Source organism: Caretta caretta, chromosome 5, assembly GCF_965140235.1.
Source record: "Caretta caretta isolate rCarCar2 chromosome 5, rCarCar1.hap1, whole genome shotgun sequence".
Classification (NCBI taxonomy): Eukaryota; Metazoa; Chordata; order Testudines; family Cheloniidae; genus Caretta; species Caretta caretta.
This window is the reverse complement of record NC_134210.1, coordinates 81,289,271-81,313,070: the sequence shown is the minus strand read 5'-3', so window position 1 is coordinate 81,313,070 and position 23,800 is coordinate 81,289,271. Positions and strand designations below refer to the sequence as shown.

The following is a 23,800-nucleotide window of genomic DNA, read 5'->3' as shown; positions in this document are numbered from 1 at the left end:
ATATTTTACTCTTACCCACCGAACTGCAGGAAAAGAAAGCTTCCTTGGCTTGTCTTTGCCCCTTCAGACTGCCAGCAGCAGAGAAATGGTGAAGGTCTTCATTGCTCTACTCTCCACCATACATTTTTTTTTTTTGAGCCCTCCTACCCAGGAGTTACCAATACTTCATTGTACGGCTCCTTGGTTTGCCAACCAATGAATGCCAATAATCTTGACAGTTTAACTACTTCACAACTTGCCCACAGGACTAGCAGTTACATTGACTAGTCTTATTAATTACACACTGCTGCTGTTTGACAAAGCTGTGAGCGGTCTGAAGCGGTCTGCAGTCAAAACGAAGACATCAGTGCAGCAGTTTACATATGAAAATATTTTCACAGACTAAACGTAGTTTTTAAGTGAAATCCCAAATTGAGCAGAAATGGATGGTTGAGGCCCACACTTGGCAGGAAAGACTTCCTTGCAATGAAAATGAGCTGACACTAAGAATATCTGTCCATCATGCTACAGCAGAAACAAATGGAGATATTCACTCAAACAGTTCATAAACTAACTTAGTTTCAAGGCAAACCAAATGGAAGGCAACTGACAGTAAAAATGTTTAGACTTAAATTAGATTCTCTCTTTCAGGTAACAGAAGACAGACGATACATAAGTAGGAGTCAAAAACTTAAGTGAAGGATTGAAGAGACCAAAACTATACAGAAGAGAAAGTTACACAAATCAATTATCCACAGAAGGACATGGCATGATTTGTCCTATGAGATTCATAAGAAAAAGAAAAGGCTGCATAAGATTTTTAGTCTTTGAGCATCCCCTTAAACTAGATTTCATCATGGACTTCACTTACCACGACGCCTGATTTTAAAAATTTTTCTATAGGTGGATTTTTCTGTTTTCTAATAAGCCATATGTTCAAAAGTTATTTAAAAAAACAAAACTATCCATCACCCTTAGAAAATGATCAGCACCCTGGAAAAAAAAATAATGATCTTGAACCTAGAGGCTACATGACTTCTAAGTCCCATTTGACATTTATTTTCCTTGATCACACTAATAGTAAAACATACATCCTACATCATCAAAACGCATGATTAAAGCTCTAACTAATTTAAGTTTTACAACCAGAAGAGCAAGGAAGAATCCTAGACACTTCTCTTCTAAAACTTTCATTTTAACATTAAGTTTACTATTTGAACTATACACCTCTCCCAACTAAAATACAATTGGCAATATGCTTTTTTAAAAATTTCTGATTCAACACAGAGCCCTCCCCAGACTACACATCTAGCTAATGACAATCCTTGCCACCTGAATTCAGAGTGAATTCTTAGCCTAGGAACCCTCCTTTTCTCCTCCAAAAAAGAACTGACTATAGTACTTACTGATACCATGTATTAGGATTGACTCAAGCGCTTCATGATACTTTGTATTAAGGACATTACGTAACAGATGTACATTGTAAAAGCAAACTAGTAAATCAGACAGTTGTAGGTACCTAGAAAAGGCTGTAGTGTGTTTCAGAGTACCACAAGTACCTAGAAAGGTTATACAAGCACTGAACGGCTGTGTTTAGCACTGCTCTGAACCCACTTCCCTCCCTGTTCCAGAAAGGTTCATATGCCATACAACATTCCTCCTCCCCAAGAGAGCTGGAGGCTCATCACCAGTCAGGAATGTGGGGCTGCTACAGGAAAATACAGGGACCTCTCCATTCATTCATAGAGAGTCACTAGCTACAGCACATGGCAGCAGCTGGAGCAGACAAGCTACTGTACTCACAACTAGCGAGAATGAATGGGAAGAGAATACAATCCCCTCAAAGCAGGCCTGCTCCCTTGTCTCTTGCAAAGGGGAAGGTCAACATTTTTATGCAACGTTCGTCTGCTGAAGATCAAGCCCCTGCAGTGGGGAGGGGAAGGGGGGGGGCGAGCTTCCTGATGACGGGACCGACATCTGTTCCCCACAGTAACGTAGGCCAGAAATAAAGCCAATAGGGGAGCAGAAAGATTTAGGGTGCAGACAAGGAGGGCCTGGCAGCATAGCAACAGCAGGAGCACTCTACCTTTGTAAAGCACTACTATGGAGGAATAACCTAGGAAGAGACCGGTCGGCCCCTTCAGTAAGACAAGAGCCCGTAGTGCTGCGGGGAGGCATATCTGCGGGGCTCATGCTGTAGTCCCCAGGCGGGACTGAAACACTTGGGGCAGCCAGTGCTCTCCAGGATGGTGCAACTCCCTCCACAGAGCTCCTCCTCCCCGCCTCCCTTCTCACTATGGAGATGGGGGGGAAGCTTCCCTGCTACACGATGGTACAGAGGAAGCCCAGATTCATTCATTTCCGTTAAAACTCTCCCACCTCAGGCCGCGCTACATTGCCCGCCCGAGATTTACTGCACGACAACAGCTTAGGGGGCTTCCCCTCCTCCATTAGGGCGCCAGCCCGGGGCCTCCATCCTGCCCGCCCTCCCCTCTGCCGCCCCCGGAATCCCCGGCCCGTTCCCCCCGCGGCCGGGGTGACCCACCTGCCCAGCAGATGCTCGTGCTCCGTGCGGATCTTGCCCAGCTCGATCTGCAGCTTTGCCCGCTCCCGAGCCGTATCGTCCAGCGCCCGGCGGGCATCGGCCAGCTCGGCCTCGTAGAGCCCCTTGAGACCGGTGAGCTCTCGGCCGCGCACCTCCTCTCGCTCGGTCACCTGCAGCTGCAGCGCGCTGTTCTCGGTCTCCAGGCTCCGCACCTTGTCGATGTAGACGGCGAGCCGGTCATTGAGGTGCTGCAGCTCCTCCTTCTCCTGCAGCCGGGAGATGCGCGTCGGGCTGAGCGGGGTGCTGGCCGCGCTGCCCCGGGGCCTCTGCCCCACGGGCGTGGAAGCCGCCATGGCGACGAGCGGGCGACGCGGCGGGGGCCGTGGGTGCGGAGCAGCGAGGACAGGAGGCTGCCGGGGGGCGGGAGACGGTGCGAGGGGACGCGAGAGAGGCGAGGCGAGGCGAGGCGGGCGCTGATCTAAGCGCCCCGAAGCCGTTCAGAGGGGTGAGAGAGGCAGCTGCAGCGCTAGCAGCGGACGGTACAAAAGCGGCGGGGGGGCGCGAAGAATCAGCGAGCCGGAGACGCAGCGAGGCTGGCACAAGGGGGAAAAAAGGAGGGAAAATAAAAGGGCAGAAGCAGCCCGAGCAACGCGCCGAGGGAAAAGACCGGCGCCTGGAGGTGCAAAGAGCGAACCCGCCCGCGCGCGCCGGTTCCTTCCCCTCGGGTCGGGCTCAGAATGAAACACAAAACAGGCGGGCTCCGCGCTCCTCCAATATGGCCGGCGCGCGCTTTGCCGGGCTCTCCCAGCTCCCGCCCACAGCTACGGCCCCCACGTGACCCGCCCTTGCCCAATGAGGCAGCGATCCAGGCCGGGCTCTGCTGTTTCTCGCGGACGGGAAACTAAATTCAAAAGCCGCCAGCGCCTGCAACTGTCAGCAGGCGTGCGAATGGCTGGCTGGCGCGCGCGTCGCCCCGCCCCGCCCCGCCCTTGGGCGCGCTATCGGAGGCACTCTCGCTCTTGCGGCCCCTCCTTCCCTCGTGTCCCCCACCCCCCGACCAGAGCAGGGGCCGCCTCGGCTGCTGCAGCCTGGCCGTCTCTTTGTTCCCTCTCTTGTCCCCACCCCGAGAGAGGCCGTTGTACAAAGGGACGTGGGGTGGGGTGGGGGAGGCCTGCGTGAGGGGATCCAGCTGCATCCCAGCACGTCCCGCTCCCCTCGAGTTACAAACCCAAACACAACCCCCACCGCACGCCCCCAGGGGTTTGGGTGGGAGGCGTATGACGTTACTGGGTAGTTTCCCCGCTATTTATATACCTCCAACCCAGGGCTGAGTCAGCTGCGTTCCGCGCGGGGGAGGGGAGGGTTTGCTTGAACCTGAAAAAAAGTGAGACGTGCCTAGGCCGGCTCTATGCTTTTTGCCGCCCCAAGCAGCGCGCCCAATTGGGGGGTTGCCGCTGCGAGACTGCGGAGATAGGAAGCTGCCGCCGCAGCGAAAAAACCTGTGCCACCCCTTTCAGATTGCCGCCCCGGGCACCTGCTAGGACCGCTGGTGCCTGGAGCCGGCCCTGCCCATGCCCCCCACGCGCCCTGCCATGCAAACACCGCCCTCCCCTGCACCGCACCACAACACTGGCTCCCTGGCTGCTGCACATTCCCGTACCCCGTCCTGCTTTCCTCTGCGCGCCCACACATCCACAGGGCCCCATCCTGTCACTCACCCTGCAACCCGCACAACCTTCTATGCACACACAGCTACAACCCATCACCCCACCCACGACCCACCAAACTATCCCCCTCACACACAGCCACATCCCATCACTTCAGGACCCACACAGGCTGCCCCTTCCCCGCACACATCGTCCCACCCCACCCCCCACTTCTATGACTAGCCCAGCAGACCTGCCAAGATTCATACATATTGAATCTATCTTCCCATGTTCAGTATCCTCACACCTTCTTGTCAACTGCCTAAATGGGCCATCTTGATTATCACTACAAAAGTTTTTTTCTCCTGCTGATAAGAGCTCATCTTAATTAATTAGCCTCTTACTCTACCTTTTCAAGTTCTCTGTATGTGTATATGTATCTTCTTACTATATGTTCCATTGTATGCATCCGATGAAATGTGCTGTAGCTGGCAAAAGCTTATGCTCAAATAAGTGTGTTAGTCTCTGTGGTGCCAGAAGTACTCCAGCTCTTTTTTTCATTCAGAATTTGTCTCTTGTGAAATAAAGGTTTTTGCTATATGTATCTGAGAGAGACACCATTCAATATTTGTTTTTCCAGTTTGCAGGATGTGCATATATATTTAGGAAAGCACGAAGCCCTGCTCCTGCAAACACTTATCTTTACTCAAGTGAGTATACTCACTGAAATAAATCTTGCTTTTTAAAACAAACAAAAATGAACTCATTCAATCTGTTTTAGCACAAGCTATCTCTTAGCAGTGACATTTGAAAGCTCTCTTTTAAATAGAATAATAGAATTGTAAGACTGGAAGGGAGCTCCAGAGGTCTTTAGCCCAGTTCCCTGCACTCAAGGCAGTACTAAGTATTATCTAGACCAGGGATTGCCAACCTTTGGCATGCGGCCTGTCAGGGAAATCCGCTGGTGGGACAGGGCAGTTTGTTTACCTGCAGTATCCACAGGTTCAGTCGATTGCAGCTCCCACTGGCTGCAGTTCGCCATTCCAGGCCAATAGGAGTGTTGCCGGCACCCAGTGCCAGAGGCAAGCCACAGCAGGGGTTCGTTGCCCGGTGTGCGTCACCCAATAAACACAACGGGTGGAGAAGCAGAAAAGTTTATTTGGAGCTCCAAAGAAGGTATAGGGAGAAAAGAATCTCAAATCCTGCACACTGAGCAGGCAGAGTCACATACCTTTATACTCCTTATCTCTATTGCATTACACATCAGCCAAGTAAAACTGCTTTGCCTTATATGGGTTACAACAATACTTTTTCCGGCAACCTTTAACAAGCATTTTAGCAATTCAAAACAACAGCACAGCTTGCTTAGCCTTGTGATTAATAAGGCTTGTAGCTGATTCCTGCCGTTATCCTAACTTGGCGCCAGCAAAACCTACACAAAACAGTTCTAGCTGCAGCATTATTTTGGGAGTACAAGGGCTTTCTCAGGCCAGCCAGGACTGAATTCTGTGAAGGGGGGTTGAGAAGGGCACCTGGGCCTAGAGCAAAGAGACTTCCTCGACACTCATGATCTTCCATCCCCTCAACTTAACTAAAAAGAAAAGGAGTACTTGTGGCACCTTAGAGACTAACCAATTTATTTGAGCATGAGCTTTTGTGAGCTACAGCTCACTTCATCGGATGCATACGGTGGAAACTGCAGCAGACTTTATATATACACAGAGAATATGAAACAATACCTCCTCCCACCCCACTGTCCTGCTGGTAATAGCTTATCTAAAGTGATCATCAGGTGGGCCATTTCCAGCACAAATCCAGGACAGTGGGGTGGGAGGAGGTATTGTTTCATATTCTCTGTGTATATATAAAGTCTGCTGCAGTTTCCACGGTATGCATCCGATGAAGTGAGCTGTAGCTCACGAAAGCTCATGCTCAAATAAATTGGTTAGTCTCTAAGGTGCCACAAGTACTCCTTTTCTTTTTGCGAATACAGACTAACACGGCTGTTACTCTGAAACCTGTCAACTTAACTAGCGGCCATGCCCTGTGACCCCAACAGGAGCTGCCGGAAGCGGCGGCCAGCACATCCCTCAGCCCACACCGCTTCCGGCAGCCCCCATTGGCCTGGAACGGCGAGTTGCGGCCAGTGGGAGCCGCGATTGGCCAAACCTGCAGAAGCTGCAGGTAAACAAACTGTCCCAGCCCACCAGAGGCTTTCCCTGATGGGCTGCATGCCAAAGGTTGCTGATCCCTGATCTAGACCATCCCTGACAGGTGTTTGGAGATTTTAGAGAGCAGGTTAGACAATGACAGAGATTCCACAATCTTCCTAGGCAATTTATTCCACTGCTTAACCACCCTGGCAAGAAGTTTTCCCCTCATGTTCAACCTAAACCTCCCTTGCTGCAATTTAAGCCCATTGCTTCTTGTCCTATCCTCAGAGGTTAAAGAGAACAATTTTTCGCTCTCCTCCTAGTAACAACCTTTTATGTACTTGAAAATTATCATGTCCCCTCTCAATCTCCTCTTGTCCAGACTAAATAAAGCCATTTTTTTTCAATCTTCCCGTATAAGTCATGTTTTCTAGACCCTTAAACATTTTTGTTGCTCTTCTCTGGACTTTCTTCAGTTTGGCCACATCTTTCCTGAAATGTGTCACAAAATGTGTCCCAGAACGGGACACAATACTCTAGCTGAGTCTTAATCAGCACAGAGTAGAATGAAAGAATTACTTCTTGTGTCTTGCTTACAGCATTCCTGCTAATGCATCCCAGAATTATGTTTGCTTTCTTTCCCCCAACAGTGTTACACTGTTGACTCATATTTAGCTTGTGATCCACTATAACCCCCGATCCCTTTTCTGCAGTACTCCTTCCTAGGCAGTCATTTCCCATTTTGTGTGTGTGCAACTGATTGTTCCGTCCTAACTGGAGTACTTTGCATTTGTTCTTGTTTAATTTCATTCTACTTACTTCAGACCATTTCTCTAGTTTGTCCAGATCATTCTGACTTTTAATTAGGGTTGCCAGGTATCCAGTTTTCAACCGAATACCCAGTCGAAAAGGGATCCTCCCCAGCCCAGTGAAAATAAGCGAATGAGTGAGGGTGGGAGAGAGCGAGCAACAGAGGGAGGTGGGAAGATGGAGTGAGTGGGGCGGGGCAAGGGTGTTCGGTTTTGTTCAGTCAGAAAGTTGGCAACCCTAATTTTAATCCTATTCTCCAAAACCCTTACAACCCCTCCCATATTGTCCACAAACTTTATAAGTGTACTCTCTATGCCATTATCTAAATCATTGATGAAGATATTGAAAAGAACTGGACTCAGAACTGATTCTTGTGGGACCCCACTCGATATGCCCTTCTAGCTTGACTGTGAACCACTGATAACTACTTTCTGGGAATGGTTTTCCAACCAGTTTTGCACCCACCTTATAGTAGCTCCATCTAGGTTGGTTTTTCCTAGTTTGTTTATGAGACGGTCATGGAAGACAGTATCAAAAGCCTTACTAAAGTCAAGATCTATCACTTCCCCCCCTTAGCCACAAGGCTTGTTATCCTGCCAAAGAAAGCTTTAAGGTTGGTTTGACATGCTTTATTCTTGACAAATCAATGCTGAATGTTACTTATCACCTTATTATCTTCCAGGTGTCTGCAAATTGATTGCTTAATTATTTGCTCCATTAAAGTGACTAGTCTGTAATTTCCCAGGTTTTCTTTATTCCCTTTTTTATAGATCGGCACTGTATTTTCCCTTTTCCAGTCCTCTGAAATAGCACAGCATCTAGTCACTGAAGGATTATGATGGTTAAGATGTGTACTCTATAGCAAAGGGCATGGATGCTACAGCACTGTGAGTGTATGAGATGAGAAATTCTGTGGCAGCTGAATTCAGCTGTGTTGATTAAAATCAGCTGAGGATTTGGCCCATGATTGAGTTGACAGTGTTCCCTCAAGGAAGTTTAAATACATATATTATTTAGGCCTGTCTATACTAGAAAAAATTGTTGTCAATGATTAGGTGCCTGCAGCTCTTGTAACACACTCCCTGTCCATGCAAAACAAAACAAACCCTCCCAACATTGCAGAAGCATTGCCAGCACCATGACAGTACCTCCTCTAGGCAAGTCTTAACTCCTCTACCTAGACTGAATCAAATTACTTCAGTGCAGGGATGGGGATTACAGGTGTTGCAGCTAAATCAGTGCAGCCAGCATTCTCATCTCCTTCTCACAGTGGGTTTTTTGCCCACAATGTGCTCTCCTCTCCATCTCTTTAGCCATCAGGCCAAAGAATAGCAGAGATTCCAATTCTTACTGTTTGCACCTCCCACCACCAACAGAACACAAATTCAAGCAACATACTATACAGTCCTAATGAAAAATATTCCTAACAAAGCAATTTGGGATTTTTGTAATAATAAAATTATTTCATTACAAAATGGTTTTAAACAACATTATTTTAAAAAATACGTACTCTCTTGAGCCCTCTTAAAAAGTGTGTGAGGAAGAGAAAGTAAAAGGGAAAAACCTTTAAAATCCATGGGCCTGATTCCAACCCAGATTACCTCTTTGCATGGAAATACTTGTGGGAGGAGGTTGGTGAGAGAAAAACTTTCTAGCCTCTAGAGTTTCCCTGATCATTTCATGGGTTTGCCCTACTTTAGTATTAGCCATGGTTCTGCCTAGGAATTCCAGTGATTTTGCCAGGACATGGGCTACCTATATAGAGTCTGTTTGTTATAGTGATAGCCCTAGGACTGGTACCTCATTCCACTTCCTATACATCTGCACCAGGAGCCTGTTCCCTCCTTTAAGAGATATTTCTCATTCCCAGGGGGCCTCTTGGATTAAAAGGGTAATATAGTTCCTATGGACCATCACAAACAAGTTCTCCAGTAGATAACACCTTCGTTGTTTAATTCCTTTCCCTCGCTCTCTCTCTCAACCTTTATTCTGTTTTTTCTATTTTTTCCAGTCTTTTGAAATCAGCAGAGCTGCTTGAAAAAGTGAAAACAGAAGAAAAAACCCCCAAACGTGATTGCATCTCTGCAGCACGCTCTGCAACAAATTGACAGCAAAGTGGGATTACAGCATTAGGTGGTTTTACACTGCAGCTGACACTATAGTGAAAGTGTCAGTGTGCACAGGTAACATCAGATCCAAATGAAAATTGGCAAAAAGAACAGGAGTACTTGTGGCACTTAGAGACTAACAAATTTATTAGAGCATGAGCTTTCGTGGGCTACAGCCTACTTCATCGGATGCATAGAATGGAACATATAGTAAGAAGATATATATATATATACACACACACATACAGAGAACTTGCCATACAAACTGTAAGAAACTAATTAGTTAAGATGAGCTCATATCAGCAGGAGAAAAAACCTTTTGTAGTGATAATCAAGATGGCCCACTTAGACAAGAAGGTGTGAGGATACTTAATTTAGGGAAATAGATTCAATATGTGTAATGACCCAGCCACTCCCAGTCTCTATTCAAACCCAAGTTAATGGTATCTAGTTTGCATATTAATTCAAGCTCAGCAGTTTCTCGTTGGAGTCTGTTTTTGAAGCTTTTCTGTGGCAAAATTGCCACCCTTAAATCTTTTACTGAGTGGCCAGAGAGGTTGAAGTGTTCTCCTACCAGTTTTTGAATGTTATGATTCCTGATGTCAGATTTGTGTCCATTTATTCTTTTGCATAGAGACTGTCCAGTTTGGCCAATGTATATGGCAGAGGGGCATTGCTGGCACATATCACATTGGTAGATGTGCAGGTGAATGAGCCCCTGATGGTGTGGTTGATGTGATTAGGCCCTATGATGGTGTCCCCTGAATAGATATGTGGACAGAGTTAGCATCGGGTTTTGTTGCAAAGATAGGTTCCTGGGTTACTGTTTTTGGTGTGTGGTTGCTGGACAATATTTGCTTCAGGTTGGGGAGCTGTCTGTAAGCGAGGACTGGTCTGTCTCCCAAGATCTGAGAGAGTGAGGGATCATTTTTCAGGAAAATTGGGATATTTATAGGAGGACAAGCTGAGGCCCCTGAAGGTGTTTAACACTGGCTGTGATTCAATGTTTCTTATTTTTTTAAAATTCTTTAGTCTTCATTTAATCATGGAGGTAATTTTCCCCTACAAAACGTTGTGGTTCTGCTTTTGTCTTGGTATTTCTGGAGCAGAGAATACCTAGTTAGCCAAGGGAGCTCTGTGTTGGTATGTTTCCTTTCACCTCCTAATTATATAGGTCAGATTTGAGATCTGATATATTTTTCCTCAGGGTATCCTCCTTAACCCTTAAGGAGTCCCAGTAATACTCAATTTGTTTCCAGCTGTAATCTTTAACTTGTCATGGGGAGCTAAAATGTGATTGTCCCAATCTTTCCATCTGTGGAGAACTATATGGGCATTGTGTGAAATATCAGGTTAGCTGATTTCAAAAAACTATTGTTGTGGTAAGTGGGGCTGGTCAGATCAGTTTATGTATTGTGAGACCACCACATAGTAAAAGAACAAAGGTTTTTCACACCAAAGTCTGTCAGCTCTCATTTCCAGGGTGAAGACTCGGCCTAATAAAAAACAAATAGCACAAAGGAAGGTGATGTTTCCTCCATATGTAGTCAAAGAAATGGACTTTTGCTAAAAGAAATCCTGCAACCACCACCGCATTGCTTTAAAAGTTGCTCCATGTATGTGGGTTAGAACACCGCGTAGCTCTTCAAATTAGCACATCATCGGTTATATTTTTACATCTGTTACTTGCATAGGTCTGAGACTTCTTGCTTGTCCAGTTAGTGAAATCTGGTTCACCTTCTGTCAGAATGGAGAAACAGGAAACTCTTTTACAGCCTTTTAAGCTGTGTCTCAGGCTACTATTAGATCATTATTAGACATGTCACATATTTTTCTGTAAAGCTGAACATTGTACTGTACCTCTTTGATCTGGGCACCTTGTTCCTGATATGGGGCACATAAACTATGTACTATAGACTACTTTTGGAGCCTGTCAGTGGCACTCCTAAATCAACAAGAGGGGTTGTTATTGAGTGACCTCATAAGGCATAAAGGGGCTGAGGACACTGACACCTCAGAGCTTCCAGACTCCGCTGGTTAAGGGAACTACCAACTCTCCTCCCCCCTCCCCCCCCCCCGACCCCCTTAACTAAGAGAGAAAAGCCAAGGAATACTATGCTTATCCTGTTGGTTTACAACTTATTTTTTTATTTCAATCTATTATAAGTAATTGAGCTCTTTGGCATGCTTTACAACTCCTATAATTAACTTGTTATACTGAAATAGCATTCTAATTGCATCCATAGTTATGGTTATCATAAATTGTAGAGACCATGGCATACTTGCCAAATGTTTCCTAAACACATTCTTGTTTACAATATTCCTGGTGCAAATAGCCTCTTGCACTTTTAGTGCCACTGTAGCTGGCAGCATTCAGAACAAACCTCACTTTGCAAGTATATGGCTTCCTAAAGTAGTATATTCCTTTTGGTGGAAATTTGCTATGGGCTGGTCGCTGCTTTTTCTCTGCCATTTGGTTTAACATTAAGAGGAACTAGAGAAAATGGAGGTTTGCTTGAGACAAAAGTCTTCAGACAGATCCAGTTCAGACTATTAATCTGTTCCAGTACTTTACACTGCTTAGGTACATCTGTGGAATCAACTGTTTCCACCTGTTCTTCAGTCTAAAGCAGTCTACCATGTCAGAAAATGTAATAATCTTTTCTCACAGCTCAGTTACTATGGTAGTGAATTATGAGACAGAAAGGATTATGGATGTTTCAGGCAAGCAATATCACCACTCATGGAAGCATTTTTAAAATACTTTGTGAGCAAAGAAAGATTCTCAAATGCAATTTTCTATTAAACATTACAAGAGAACTTCTCTCTATTAGTTACACTTTTAATCCTTGGATTATATAAATACCACAATGTAACTAAAACAAGCTACTATGGTCAATTTTGAAAACAAAATGCAAAAGATACACTGGGCATGTTGCTGTATAGTCCCGATATTGCCTTTATTTTCTCTTAGCTATAATAATAAAATTATATCTCACTCTCATATGCCTCTGCCCCAAGATATCTGAATTCAATTCACATTAAAAACACCTGAACTTCCTTTGTCTGACTTCTATAAAATAAAACTATTAAGATGATTTTATTTTTTATCTATGGAGTGGGCTGTGCCAGGTGCTTGGAGTACAGTTTAATTTAATAATGAAATCAATGTAAAAAGTAGTCTAATAAAAAGCTCAGAAACTTTGTGCAGGATGTTAACTCCTAGAGCTGTGCATCTGTATTGTGACAGAGCTCTGTCCTTGCCTCCGTAGGTCCTGCGTTTCCTGGCGGATTTCGCTAGCCTCAGAGGTTCACTGTGACCCTCCACGTAACCCTTCTTTCTCTAGAGACAAGGGTCACAGTCTACTGAGCCATTTTCATCATAAGCCAGCAAGTCATGATGAGTGAGTAAGTTTTCTCAAAACAGACAGCACATTACTTCAGCATGAATGGGCAATTAATAAGCCATACCAATAGCACCAACCCAAATGTGATCTCTGTGTGACTAGTTGGATTCTTTTCACAGTGTCTACATTCTGCAGAGCCTGATGTTTGCCCATATGCTTAGCAATTTCCCTACAATGAAAAAAGGTTAAGTGCTCTGTGTTTCTGATTGCATTTTCTTGGCATTACTGAAATTGCATCCAAGTTATGCCTGTTTTCTCCTGGAAAATAGCATTACCTGTCTACTTATTAAATTTTACACTCACCAATTTACCGGCTGGCACAAGAAGAATTTTTGGAATCCTGAAGATTAGCTCCTCATAGTTTAACGGATCTGGGTATTAATTTCAAATGGTATCTAACAAAGGGTCAAATTCCATCCTGGGAGGCTTGAAGCTTGGTCCTTACTGACTTCAATAGGATCTTCACTTGTTCAGCAGAGGGCAGAATTTGGCTTTAATGTTTCTTATAAAAGGCTCTTGGTACATATACATGCATTTGCAAAAGCAAACACTGTGTACTCCTCTGGAGAATATTGTAATAGTATGTAATGTCAAGAACCACAAAAAATGATGAAAGTAAAGCATAATAACTTGGGTTAACAATTTCTCTGCTTGCAAAAACATTTTATATTTAGTAAGCAGAAACTTCATCTTATGAGCAAAATGAGATATGCTTTTTTATAGTTCAGATATGGAAAAATGGAAACAGTTTCCACTCTCAAATTATTTATTTAAATAACTCTCTTCTGCTGCAGAGGATGGTATAAAGAAGCTGTGTAGTAAATGAGATAACTGTTAAGGTGATGGTAGGATGTTGCAAGAGGAATCTCTTGTTACAGTATAAAAATACATTTAGATGCTTTTGAAGGATCTAATTCCAGCTTCCTTTAAGTCTGTCAAATAGTTGCACAACTGATTCACGAGATGAATTCAAAAACATGTGTAATAAATCCTTTTGCCTCTGGGCCAAAGTTTTCTTAACATTTTACAGTAATGAATCAACATTTTGAAAATACACAATATAATAGTGCAGTAGTTGACCTGAAAGATGTCTATTCCATACATCTACATCCCAAAAAATCCAGAACAAGATCTGTTGCTCACTCTCATCCATTCTTCCTTTCTCTTCATTTAGCTTAGCTTTCCTGTTCAAACATGGTAAGGTTTCTGACTGCTCTCGCTGTGCCAAAGCACCGCCAATCCATCTGTAATTACTAATTGCTAGCAACACAGAGAGGTAGAGATACATTGTGTGATATTAATTCTCCTTTCTTCCTGTCAGAGGGAAATTCATCCTTGTGTAGAGGATCAGTACAAGGTCTATGCCCCACTTAAGCAGCATCGCCAGCTCAAGCATTCAAAAATCATGGGTCAGGTCCCCCAAACACATGAGATTTTAAAAAAGAATCCATTGTGAGTGTTTTTAAATTTGTCTTCTGTTTTTTGAGCCTTGTGGAGTCTCATCTTCAAAACTTCCTCTGCAATAATGAGGGCTAGACACTTACTTTAAAAAAAAATAAATCTGAATTTCTCACATAATCACTTGACTGCAGGACCTAGAGCTTTAAGAAAAAACACAAAACATCACAAGTCATGATAAAATCATGAATGTTAGCAACACTGCTTAAGTCCCAATTACAACCTCAAAATAGAGGTTAACCCCTATCCACACCCCCGCCCCTCAAAATAGAGGTTAAGTGGGACTCAAATGGGACAGTGGCCTAATTGTGGTCATTTGCAAATGCAAGAATTTCATCTTTAGTAAGTAATAGCTTGGTAGAAAAGTGTTGCATATTGGCACAACTTAATTAAAATAAATTTAGGAACACATTCAGAACAGCAGCACACACAGATTACATTTATATTTTAAAAAAATAGCATGAAAAACAATTTATTTGCTAAGACAGCATTCTTCCTGAGTCAAATATGAGAAGAAGAAAGAAGCTTAGAATGCCAGGATCTCCAATAGTTAGAGATCAGGAAGTGAGAGAAACGAGCCAGTCGCTTTCATCCTAATTTTTAAGTATGCTTACATTTTTGTTTGGGCCTGAGTTGCTCATAATTTGCAAAAACTTGCACACACAACCCTGATTTGAGTAGTGTAATGCACAATGTATATGTTCGGCAGTACATTGGCACAACACGGGTACCGGTACAAACACAAATGGAAACATTAAGTGACAAGAGGAGATTACTCACCCTGTGCAGTAACTGATGTTCTTCGAGATGAGTGTCCCTGTGGGTGCTCCACTCCAGGTGTTGGTGTGTCCCTGTGCCTTCGCTCGGAGATTTTTACAGCAGTACTTGTACAGGTCACGCATGTGCAGAGCCTGCCCCCAGGCTCTGAGTATACCTTAATAGTACGCATGCGTGACCGGTCTCCTCAGTTCCTTCTCTAAAACGGAGGCTACCCCAACTCTGAAGTAGAGTGAAGGAGGATTGGTAGTGGAGCGTGCACAGGGACACTCATCTCGAAGAACGTCAGTTACTGCACAGGGTGAGTAACCTCCTCTTCTGCGAGAGAGATGTCCCTGTGGGTGCTCCATTCCAGGTGACTTGAAAGCAGTATACCTCAAGGTGGTAGGTGTTGGATCATATTAAAGAAGTTCTGTATTAAAATCACAAATGAGTTTGATTCCCCATAGTTTAAATTCCAGGGTATTACTAATTAAGAGGTCTCTTGGTTTTTGGTACTGTTTCTCTCCCTCTATGTGTGAAACTTGCAAGCTGCTAATTGCATTAGTACATTCTAAGACAGAGTCTGTTCTCAAAGCAATTCACGCAGAGAGACTCAAAGCAATACTCTGTAACAACAGAAACAGCACCCAGAGACTCCCCGCCTTTTTGTTGTATTAACAATTGCGATTAAAATAGAGATAGAGGATGTATGTGGATGGATGCTTGGTGTGGATAATAACTGAATGATCAGGGAGGTGCCAGCTTAAGAATCCAGTGTCCATCGGCTGAAGAAGGCGTCAAGTGGAAATAACCAGAGGACCCCCGGAGGGCAGACTGGAATCCACCCAACAGCCTCAAGAATGGGAGAACCAAAGAACAAGATAACATCTAGCAGCACGGAGCCGTCAGGAATGTGCTATCTGCTGATTGATTCAGCAACAGCATGATGAAGCAATTCTCATAGACTGGTATAGGAAGAAATTCCTATAAAAATGGACTCTAGAAAGTGAGAACTTTGGGGGTCTGATTCTGCAAACCAACTTCCAGGAGCATCAGATGAGCATCTGACAAGGCCCTGCTACCTCCTTATGTCCAGGCCACCTGGCCAGTGGCTTGGCATGAGCAACTCTAAGGCTGGTAACTATGATAACAACCTTGCAGAACCTGTGTGTGTGTGTTTGTAGGAATGAATGTGTGAATAAATATGAGATTGAATGGAATGTTATAGCTATAACTAACTGCTTATTATGATTCTTTCTGTATGCACAATAAATGTGGTATTTTACCTTTTTCCCTTTAATAAGATCCTGCTGGTTTTTATTTTATTGGTATAACATAGGGAATTCAGATTTGGTAGGAATGGGATAGATAATATAGCTCTGCCTAATCATGTACCAGAGAGAGGGCCCTGAGTAAGGGCATAATGCTTAATGAATGTGTGTTCAGAAGACCAAGTGGCCGCTTTGCAGATGTCAGCCAGAGGAACTTTGCATAGAAAAGCCACGGAGGTAGCCACAGATCTAGTGGAGTGAATTCCGACACTGGCAGCAGGCGTAACTTTCTTTATCTGGTAGCACAGATGGATGCACTCAGAAATCCAGTTTGAAAATCTCTGGGTAGAAATAGGTGTCTCTCTGGAGCGCTCCGCAATGGAGACAAAGAGTCTGGAAGAGTTCCTAAAGGGTTTGATTCTATCCAGATAGAAGGACAAAGCCCTGCGTCCATCTAAGGTATGCATTGTGGATTCAAAAGAGTTTGCATGTGGTTTAGGAAAGAAGATTGGTAGGTGTATCGGCTCGTTGATGTGGAATGACAAATGCACCTTTGGAAGAAACTTGGGATGTAGTCGGAGGGTAACCTTGTCCTTGAAAAATAGTGTGTATCGTGGGTCTGCCATGAGAGCTGCTATTTCTCCTGCCCATCTGGCAGAGGTGATTGCCACTAAAAATGCTGTTTTCATAGAGAGGGGTAAGAGGGAGCAAGTGGCTAGGGCAGGGGTGGGCAAAATTTTTGGCCAGAAGGCTGCATCGGGTTTCTGAAATTGTATGGAGGGCCGGTTAGGGGAGGTTGTGCCTCCCCAAATACTCAGGCATAGCCCGGCCCCCCTGGGACTCCTGCCCCATCCAACCCCCACTTTCTGTCCCCTGACCACTCCCGGACCCCTCACCCCTAACTGCCCCCCGCCGCCCCATCCAACTCCCCTCTCCTTCCTGAATACCCTCCCGGGACCCCTGCCCCATCCAAGTACCCCTTCTCCTTGACCACCCCCAGACATCTGCCTCCTTGAAGTCTTTAAACCATGATTTGAGGACTTCAATAGCTCAGACATAGGTGAGAGGTTTTTCGCAGGAGTGAGTGGGTGAGATTCTGTGGCCTGCGTTGTGCAGGAGGTCAGACTAGATGATCATAATGGTCCCTTTTGACCTTAATATCTATGAATCTATGAATCCAACCCTCCCTCTCCTTCTTGACAGCCCCCCCGGGACCCATGTCACATCCAACCACCCCTTCTCTCTGTCCCGACTGCCCCTGGAACCTCTGCCCCTGACTGCCCCCTGCCGCCCCATCCAACCTCCCCTCCTTCCTGACTGCCGCCCCGGGACCCCTGCCCCCATTCAACCACCCTGTTCCCGGCCCTCTGACTGCCCCAACCCCTAACCACACTCCCACCCCTTGACGACCACCACCCCCGAACTCCCCTGCCCTCTATCCAACCCCCCTGCTCCCTGCCTCCTTACTGTGCTGCATGGAGCACCAGTGGCTGGCAGCACGGCTGCACCAGGACAGGCAGCTGCACCGCGCAGCACAGAGCACCGGGTCAGGCCGGGCTCTGCAGCTGTGCTGCCCCAGGAGCTCACAGCCCCGCCACCCAGAGCATTGTGCCGACAGAGCAGTAAGCTGAGGGTGCGGGGCAGGGGGGACAGCAGGGGAGGGGCCAGGGTCTAGCTTCCCAGGCCAGGAGCTCAGGGGCCGGGCAGGATGGTCCCAAGGGCCAGATGTGACCCACAGGCCATAGTTTGCCCACCTCTGGGCTAGGGTCTTGAACAGTTGTTGAGTTAAGCATGATTATACTAAGTGAAGGCCCCATGGAGGGGTAGGAGGTTTAATGTCCGGGCACAGGGATTGTAGCCCTTTAAGAAAACGCTTGGTGATTGGATGAGCAAAAACAGAGGTATCGTCGATCTTGTCATGAAAAGTTGTAATAGCAGCTAAGTGGACTTTGATGGAGCTGAAAGAAAGGCCCGATTGCTTGAGGTCTAATAGATAGTCAAGTATGAGTGGAAGAGGTGCATAAGTAGGAGTATGTTGTTTAGTTGAGCACCATTGTGTGAATTGCTTCCATTTTCGAAGATAAGTGATTTGAGTAGATTGTGTTCTGCTATGTAGAAGCACTCTTTGAACCTAATCAGAGCATGCTAGTTCGTTAGTAGGAACCAATCTTTGAGATGAGGCATGGATAGGTTGTGATGAAGAAATCGGCCGTGTTGCTGTGATAGGAGGTTCAGAGTGAGGGGCAACAAATTGGTGACATTCTGGTGAGGAACCACGATTGTCTGGACCACGACAGGGCAATCAGAATTACTGTGGCACGATCTGTTCGTATCTTTGTCAGAACTCTGTGGAGGACAGGTATCAGGGGAAATGCACATAGTAAGTCCTGGTCTCAGGAGATCATGAATGCGTCTCCCAGGGAATGTTTGCCCTGTCCCACTCTGGAGCAAAATTCGGGACATTTCATGTTTTTCGCAGTTGCGAAAAGGTCTATGGTTGGGTATCCCCAAATGTGGAATATGTTGCGGATGATTGTGTTGTTTATTTCCCATTCGTGATCCCAGGGAAAACGTCTGCTTAATTCGTCCACTGTGGTATTCATAGCTCTGGGAAGATAGGCGGCTGATATCTGGATGTTGTTCGCAAGGCACCAATTCCAGAGCTTTATAGCCTCTGTGCAAAGCAAGTGAGAGCGAGCTCCTCCCTGCCTGTTCACATAGAACATGCAGGTGATGTTGTCTGTCATTATCCATACATGATGGTTCCGGATCAATGGGAGGAAGTGATGACAGGCGTTGCATATGGCTCGAAGCTCCAGGACATTTATGTGTAGGGACATTTCTGTGTGACCATAGCCCCGGAGCTGTGTGGTGGGACATGTGTGCACCCCACCCTGTGAGGGATGCATCGGTCGTCATTATGAGGGATGGAGTGTCCTGAAGAAAGGGGACTCCAGAGCAGAGGTTGGAGGGAACTGGTCACCATAGGAGAGAGTCTTTGACTCTGAAGGGTATGGATAAAGACTTGTTTAGAGCTTGTACATTCAGTCTGTAAACCATGGCCAACCACTCTTGGAAGCACCTCATGTATAGTCGTGCATTTTTTACCACAAAAGTGCTCTAGGCCATGTGACCTAATAGTTGTAGACAGTCTCAAGCAGTGACCTGAGGACTGTTGCAAAGTTTTGTGGCCAGTAGTTTTATGGTGTTGAAGTGGTCGGGAGGGAGAGATGCTAATCCCGTCTGGGAATCGAGGTATGCTCCAATGTACTCCAGGTCCTGGGTAGGAAATAACGTGGATTTGTTTTTGTTTATTTGTAGGCCGAGGGAGAGGAAGCAAGCAAGAGTGAGATGTGTGAATCAAAGTGCTTCGTCAAGCATTGCGGCTTTGAGGAGACAATCGTCGAGATAAGGAAATATTATGACATCTTGTCTGCTGAGGAAGGCAGTGACTACGGCTATCAGCTTGGAAAAAACTCGGGGGGCGGTGGATAGGCCAAAGGGTAGCACCCTGTATTGAAAATGTGTCGAGCTGAAGGTAAAACGAAGGAAACATCTGTGGGCTGGATGTATAGTCACATGAAAATAGGCATCCTGTAGGTCGAGGGCTGAAAACCAATTGCCCTGCTCCAGCGCTGGGATTAGGGTGGTGAGGGTCACCATTTTGAACTTTTGTTTTTTGATCAATTTGTTGAGCCTCCTGAGGTTGAGGATTGGTCGCCATCCCCTGGTTTTCTTTTCTGGGAATAATGGAAATAAAACCCTTTTCCTCTGTGTTGTTCGGGCACAAGTTCCACTGCTCCTAATAGAAGGAGGTGTTGTACTTCTTGGAGGAGCAGTTGCTCGTGAGAGGGGTTCCTGAAGAGGGACGGGGAGAGTGAGTGGGTAGGAGGCAAGGATATGACAGGGATAGAATAGCCAATTGTGACAACCTCTATAACCCACTTGTTGGTGGTAATGTTTTGCCATTGGTGGGAAAATGGCAGTAGGTGGTGTCCCAGAATAGGGACATGGGGTGTAAACGCTGAAGTGGGAACACTGTTTTCTTCACCAAGGCTTCAAATCTGCCTATTAGTCGGAAGGGGTTGAGACGCTGCTGAAGAATTGGGGCAGCGATGCTGGTATCTGGGTCTTTGGCGTTGCTATTGCTGCTCATGTGACCTATGGAATTGCTGGGCGTATGCGGAGTAGTGTGGGTGCTATATTGATATCTATATTGTTGCCTTCTGGTCATAGGGGTTTGAATTCCCAGGGACCGGAGAGTTGCCCTTAAGTCCTCCATTGAGTGAAGTACGTCATTCGTCGTGGAGACAAAGAGTTTGTCACCGTCAAAGGGAAGATCTTCAGTGGTACTCTGGACCTCTTGAGGAAAGGAGAAGGAGGAGAGCCATGAACCTCGGCAATGACAACTGCTGTAGCAGTAGATCTTGCTGCAGTATTGGCTGCATCGAGGGCACTTGAAGAGTGGTACTTGAGATAATTTGTCCCTCAGAAACTGGAGCCATAAAATGTTGTTTCTTTTTTCTGGAATGTTATCAGTAAAGTCCATGAATTTGTAATTTTTGTGGTCATATTTTGCCAGAACGGCAGTATAATTAGCAATATGAAATTGTAACGTAGAAGATGCATATACTTTGCATCCGAGCAGATCTAATCCCTTACTGTCCTTGTCAGATGGGGTGGAGCAGGGAAACTGGTGCTTGGTCTTTTGGTTGACTGCGTCTACTACCAGCAAGTTTGGCACTGGATGAGTGAAAAGGAATTCAGAGCCCTTGGAAGGGATGAAGTACTTGCGATCCGCCTGCTTATAAGTTGGTAGGTTTGCAGCCAGAGTCTGCCAGATGGCCTTAGTAGGTTCCAAAAGGGCTGCGTTGATCGGTAATGCAATCTTAGAGAAAGAAGAGGGTTGCAAGATGACCATTAACTCATGTTGCTGTTCAGGAACCTCCTCCAAGCTAATTCTTAACTCACTTGCAACTCTTTTCAAAAGATCTTGAAATTTTGAGAAGTCATCTGAAGATGATGGGGGAGGAGGCAACAGGGTTTCATCAGGCATAACAAGTAGGTCTACTGGGTTGGAGGCAGGTTGGGACTGATCCTGCAGTTGTGATGGTGCTGCCTGGACCCTAACGTCAGTGGCAGGTTCGTCAGCTGGCGGTGGTGGGCAGGTCTCGCGCCTGGCAGTGATGGTGTAGCGAGTGTGGTCTCGAGGATAAGATGCCCATGGAGTCCAATATTGCCACTGTGATGGGAAGGGCATGGATGGTGCCATCCAGGGGTTCACACACCACAGGGCAGGATCCTGAGAGTAGGACGAGGTGATTTTTCTATGACTTCTATTGATTGGGGTTTGAGGATGGGAGATTTGATATGGAGAAAACTCCCCCTGTAGACCAGCTTCCTCATCACTGGAGGAAGGCTGTCCAGACCCTGACTGAGCATTTGGAGAGAGGCAGGCATTAAGTAGGGGTGACTGCGGGATCGGTGACACCAGTAGGTCCCTTGACTGTGTAAATTGGGGTGCTGGAGGTCCTCTGTGAGGTGAGGGCTGTGCGAGAGGAATCTGTTGAGAAGAAAGATTCCTCTGCACCAGTGTCCTGAGCATTGTTTCATTGCCAGCCAGCTCAGCAGGAGTCGGTGCTGGGAGAGCAAGAATAGCCTGCGGGGGGGTCAGGCATGTCAACATGCATCGGCACCATGACGGAAGCGGTCCTGAACCATGCCACGAGAGAGGCAGGCAACTGGAAGCCTGAAGCCTCGGCACTGGAGCTTTGCGCTACCACTGCAGCCACAGGCAGGAGGAGCCCGGCGCGTCAAAAGTGCTCAGCCGGGGAAGCGCCGGGAGGGAGGCTGTAGTCCTGCCTGGAGAAGTCTTGTCCCGCGAAGAACCCTTCGTGGGTGAGAGAGGGTGCTGTCTTTTTGCAGTCTTCTTGTCTTTTTTTGAGATGGGGGGGGCGCTACAGCGTGTAGCTGAGTCAGCGCCCAGGTCTGAAGCTGAGCCTAGAGATTTCTGAAGGAGGAGCAGTTTTAATCTCAGCTCCCTGTCCTTACATGCCCTGGATTTAAGTTTGCTGCAGTGGGCACATTTTGGGGAGATGTTGGACTCCCCCAAACATTTTATACATTTTGAATGGTCATCCGAAAGAGGGATGGCATCACTGCGCAGTGTTTAAAGCTTGGGGACCCAGGCGTGTCAGAGGCGCCTGCCTCTGACAGGAACAAAGAAAAAAAATTTAGGAAAAAAGACAGGAAAATTGCTATCTAATTACTACTGGTAACAAACTAACTAACAGGGAAGGTATATGAATGAAGGAAGAGAAAAGTCTCTAACGAGTCTGCTGAGCTCCTTCTCAGGCTGGGGATGGTAGAGAAGGAACTGAGGAGACCGGTCACACATGCGTATTATTAAGGTACACTCAGAGCGGAGTAGGGCAGGCTCTGCGCGTGCGCGACCGGTATGAGTACTGCTGTAAAAATCTGCAAGCGAAGGTGCAGGGACGCACCAACACCTGGAGTGGAGCACCCACAGGGACACCTCTCGAAGAAGAACATAAGGTAATAATCCTGTTCCCAACACAGATTGTGGTCAGGGTTTCCATCCATCTTAGTGGAATCTTTTAGGGCCTCTCACAGTCCTCTGCTACAATTACAAGCATGTTCTCCCAGTCCTCTCCTGGTCCCTGGATCCTCCATCTATATACCATAGCTGATATAATCATAATAACCATAATCACCTGATGTTACTCAGATGGCCCAATGATTCCCAGTACCTGCCAGCCAGGCTCTTCTCCAGAAGAGCTGGCTACTACCCAGCTTCTCTGACCCTTAAAGAGGCAGACCACCTTGTTAGAGGTTTCTTCCACCTCCTCTTGAGGGAGGAGCATCATACTTGTTATTATACCAAGAAAAACCTGTTTAGACTGGTTAGAATCTGTGGGTCAGATGCTACTCTTAGTATATGCCACTGTAAAGATGGAGTAACCCATGGACTTCAGTGGAGTTATGTTTTCTGCATGCACACTTTTTTTCCTGTGTCCCTCTTTATGGATCTTTGTCACACATTGCATCCCACACTTGGGCCTTGGCAGGAGTTTGAATTGTTATTCTCAGCTGATACTAACAGGAATAAAATTAAAGGCAGTCCCTTTTTATCAAATGAAGGAAATGAAACGGGAGAAATAACACAGCACACACATTGCTAAACACAGCTTCAACTGCCATCTATGGATTTACTATGGAAATTCATGCTCAAACTGCATAAGAAAAACAAATCAGCTTCTCACTAAGAAATCCACACCTCTCATTCATGTAGGTCAATCACCAGTTGATCAGTTTTAAAAACCAAACTCATCTGAGTGTGACCTCTGAGTTGGCGAATGGCACATCCAGCTTAGTTCAGTAAGAGAACATTGCTTTAAATGAAAGAGAAAAGAATTTTATAATGAAGATTGCAATGACTGGGTCTGATAGAAGGTACCCTCTAAAGAACATCCAACAGATAGCCTTAAGAAGATTCATAATCTAGCAGTAATCCTGTTTGAGGCAGGTTCCCCTCTTCCTCCAGATCTGATGGAAACACCTTCATCCAACTTCTGTGGGTTTGGGCTCAGGGGAATGGTAAAGGACAGGGGCAAGACTAGAAGAGACATCTTGTCACAGCCAGG

The 23,800-nt window shown here is 46.0% G+C and overlaps 1 protein-coding gene and 1 long non-coding RNA gene across 3 annotated transcripts in view; one reads left to right on the top strand and one right to left on the bottom strand.

Annotated features, from left to right (window-relative positions):
• Nucleotides 1-3,326, bottom strand: part of LMNB1 (lamin B1) — a 42,898-nt gene extending 39,572 nt beyond the window's left edge. The window contains exon 1 of the mRNA XM_048850872.2: nucleotides 2,525-3,326. Coding sequence (XP_048706829.1) covers nucleotides 2,525-2,877 — 353 coding nt within the window. The 5' untranslated portion in view covers nucleotides 2,878-3,326. The remainder of the gene's footprint in view (nucleotides 1-2,524) is intronic.
• Nucleotides 3,327-12,366: 9,040 nt separating this feature from the next.
• LOC125636645 (uncharacterized) lies at nucleotides 12,367-20,695 on the top strand. Of its 2 annotated transcripts, none has more exons than XR_007356672.2 (3): nucleotides 12,367-12,645; nucleotides 19,458-19,674; nucleotides 20,373-20,695. It is a non-coding gene; the product is annotated as an uncharacterized LOC125636645 (long non-coding RNA). The 2 variants fall into 2 exon arrangements; XR_007356673.2 differs by having other exon boundaries at nucleotides 12,367-12,649.
• The last annotated feature ends 3,105 nt before the right edge of the window (nucleotides 20,696-23,800 follow it).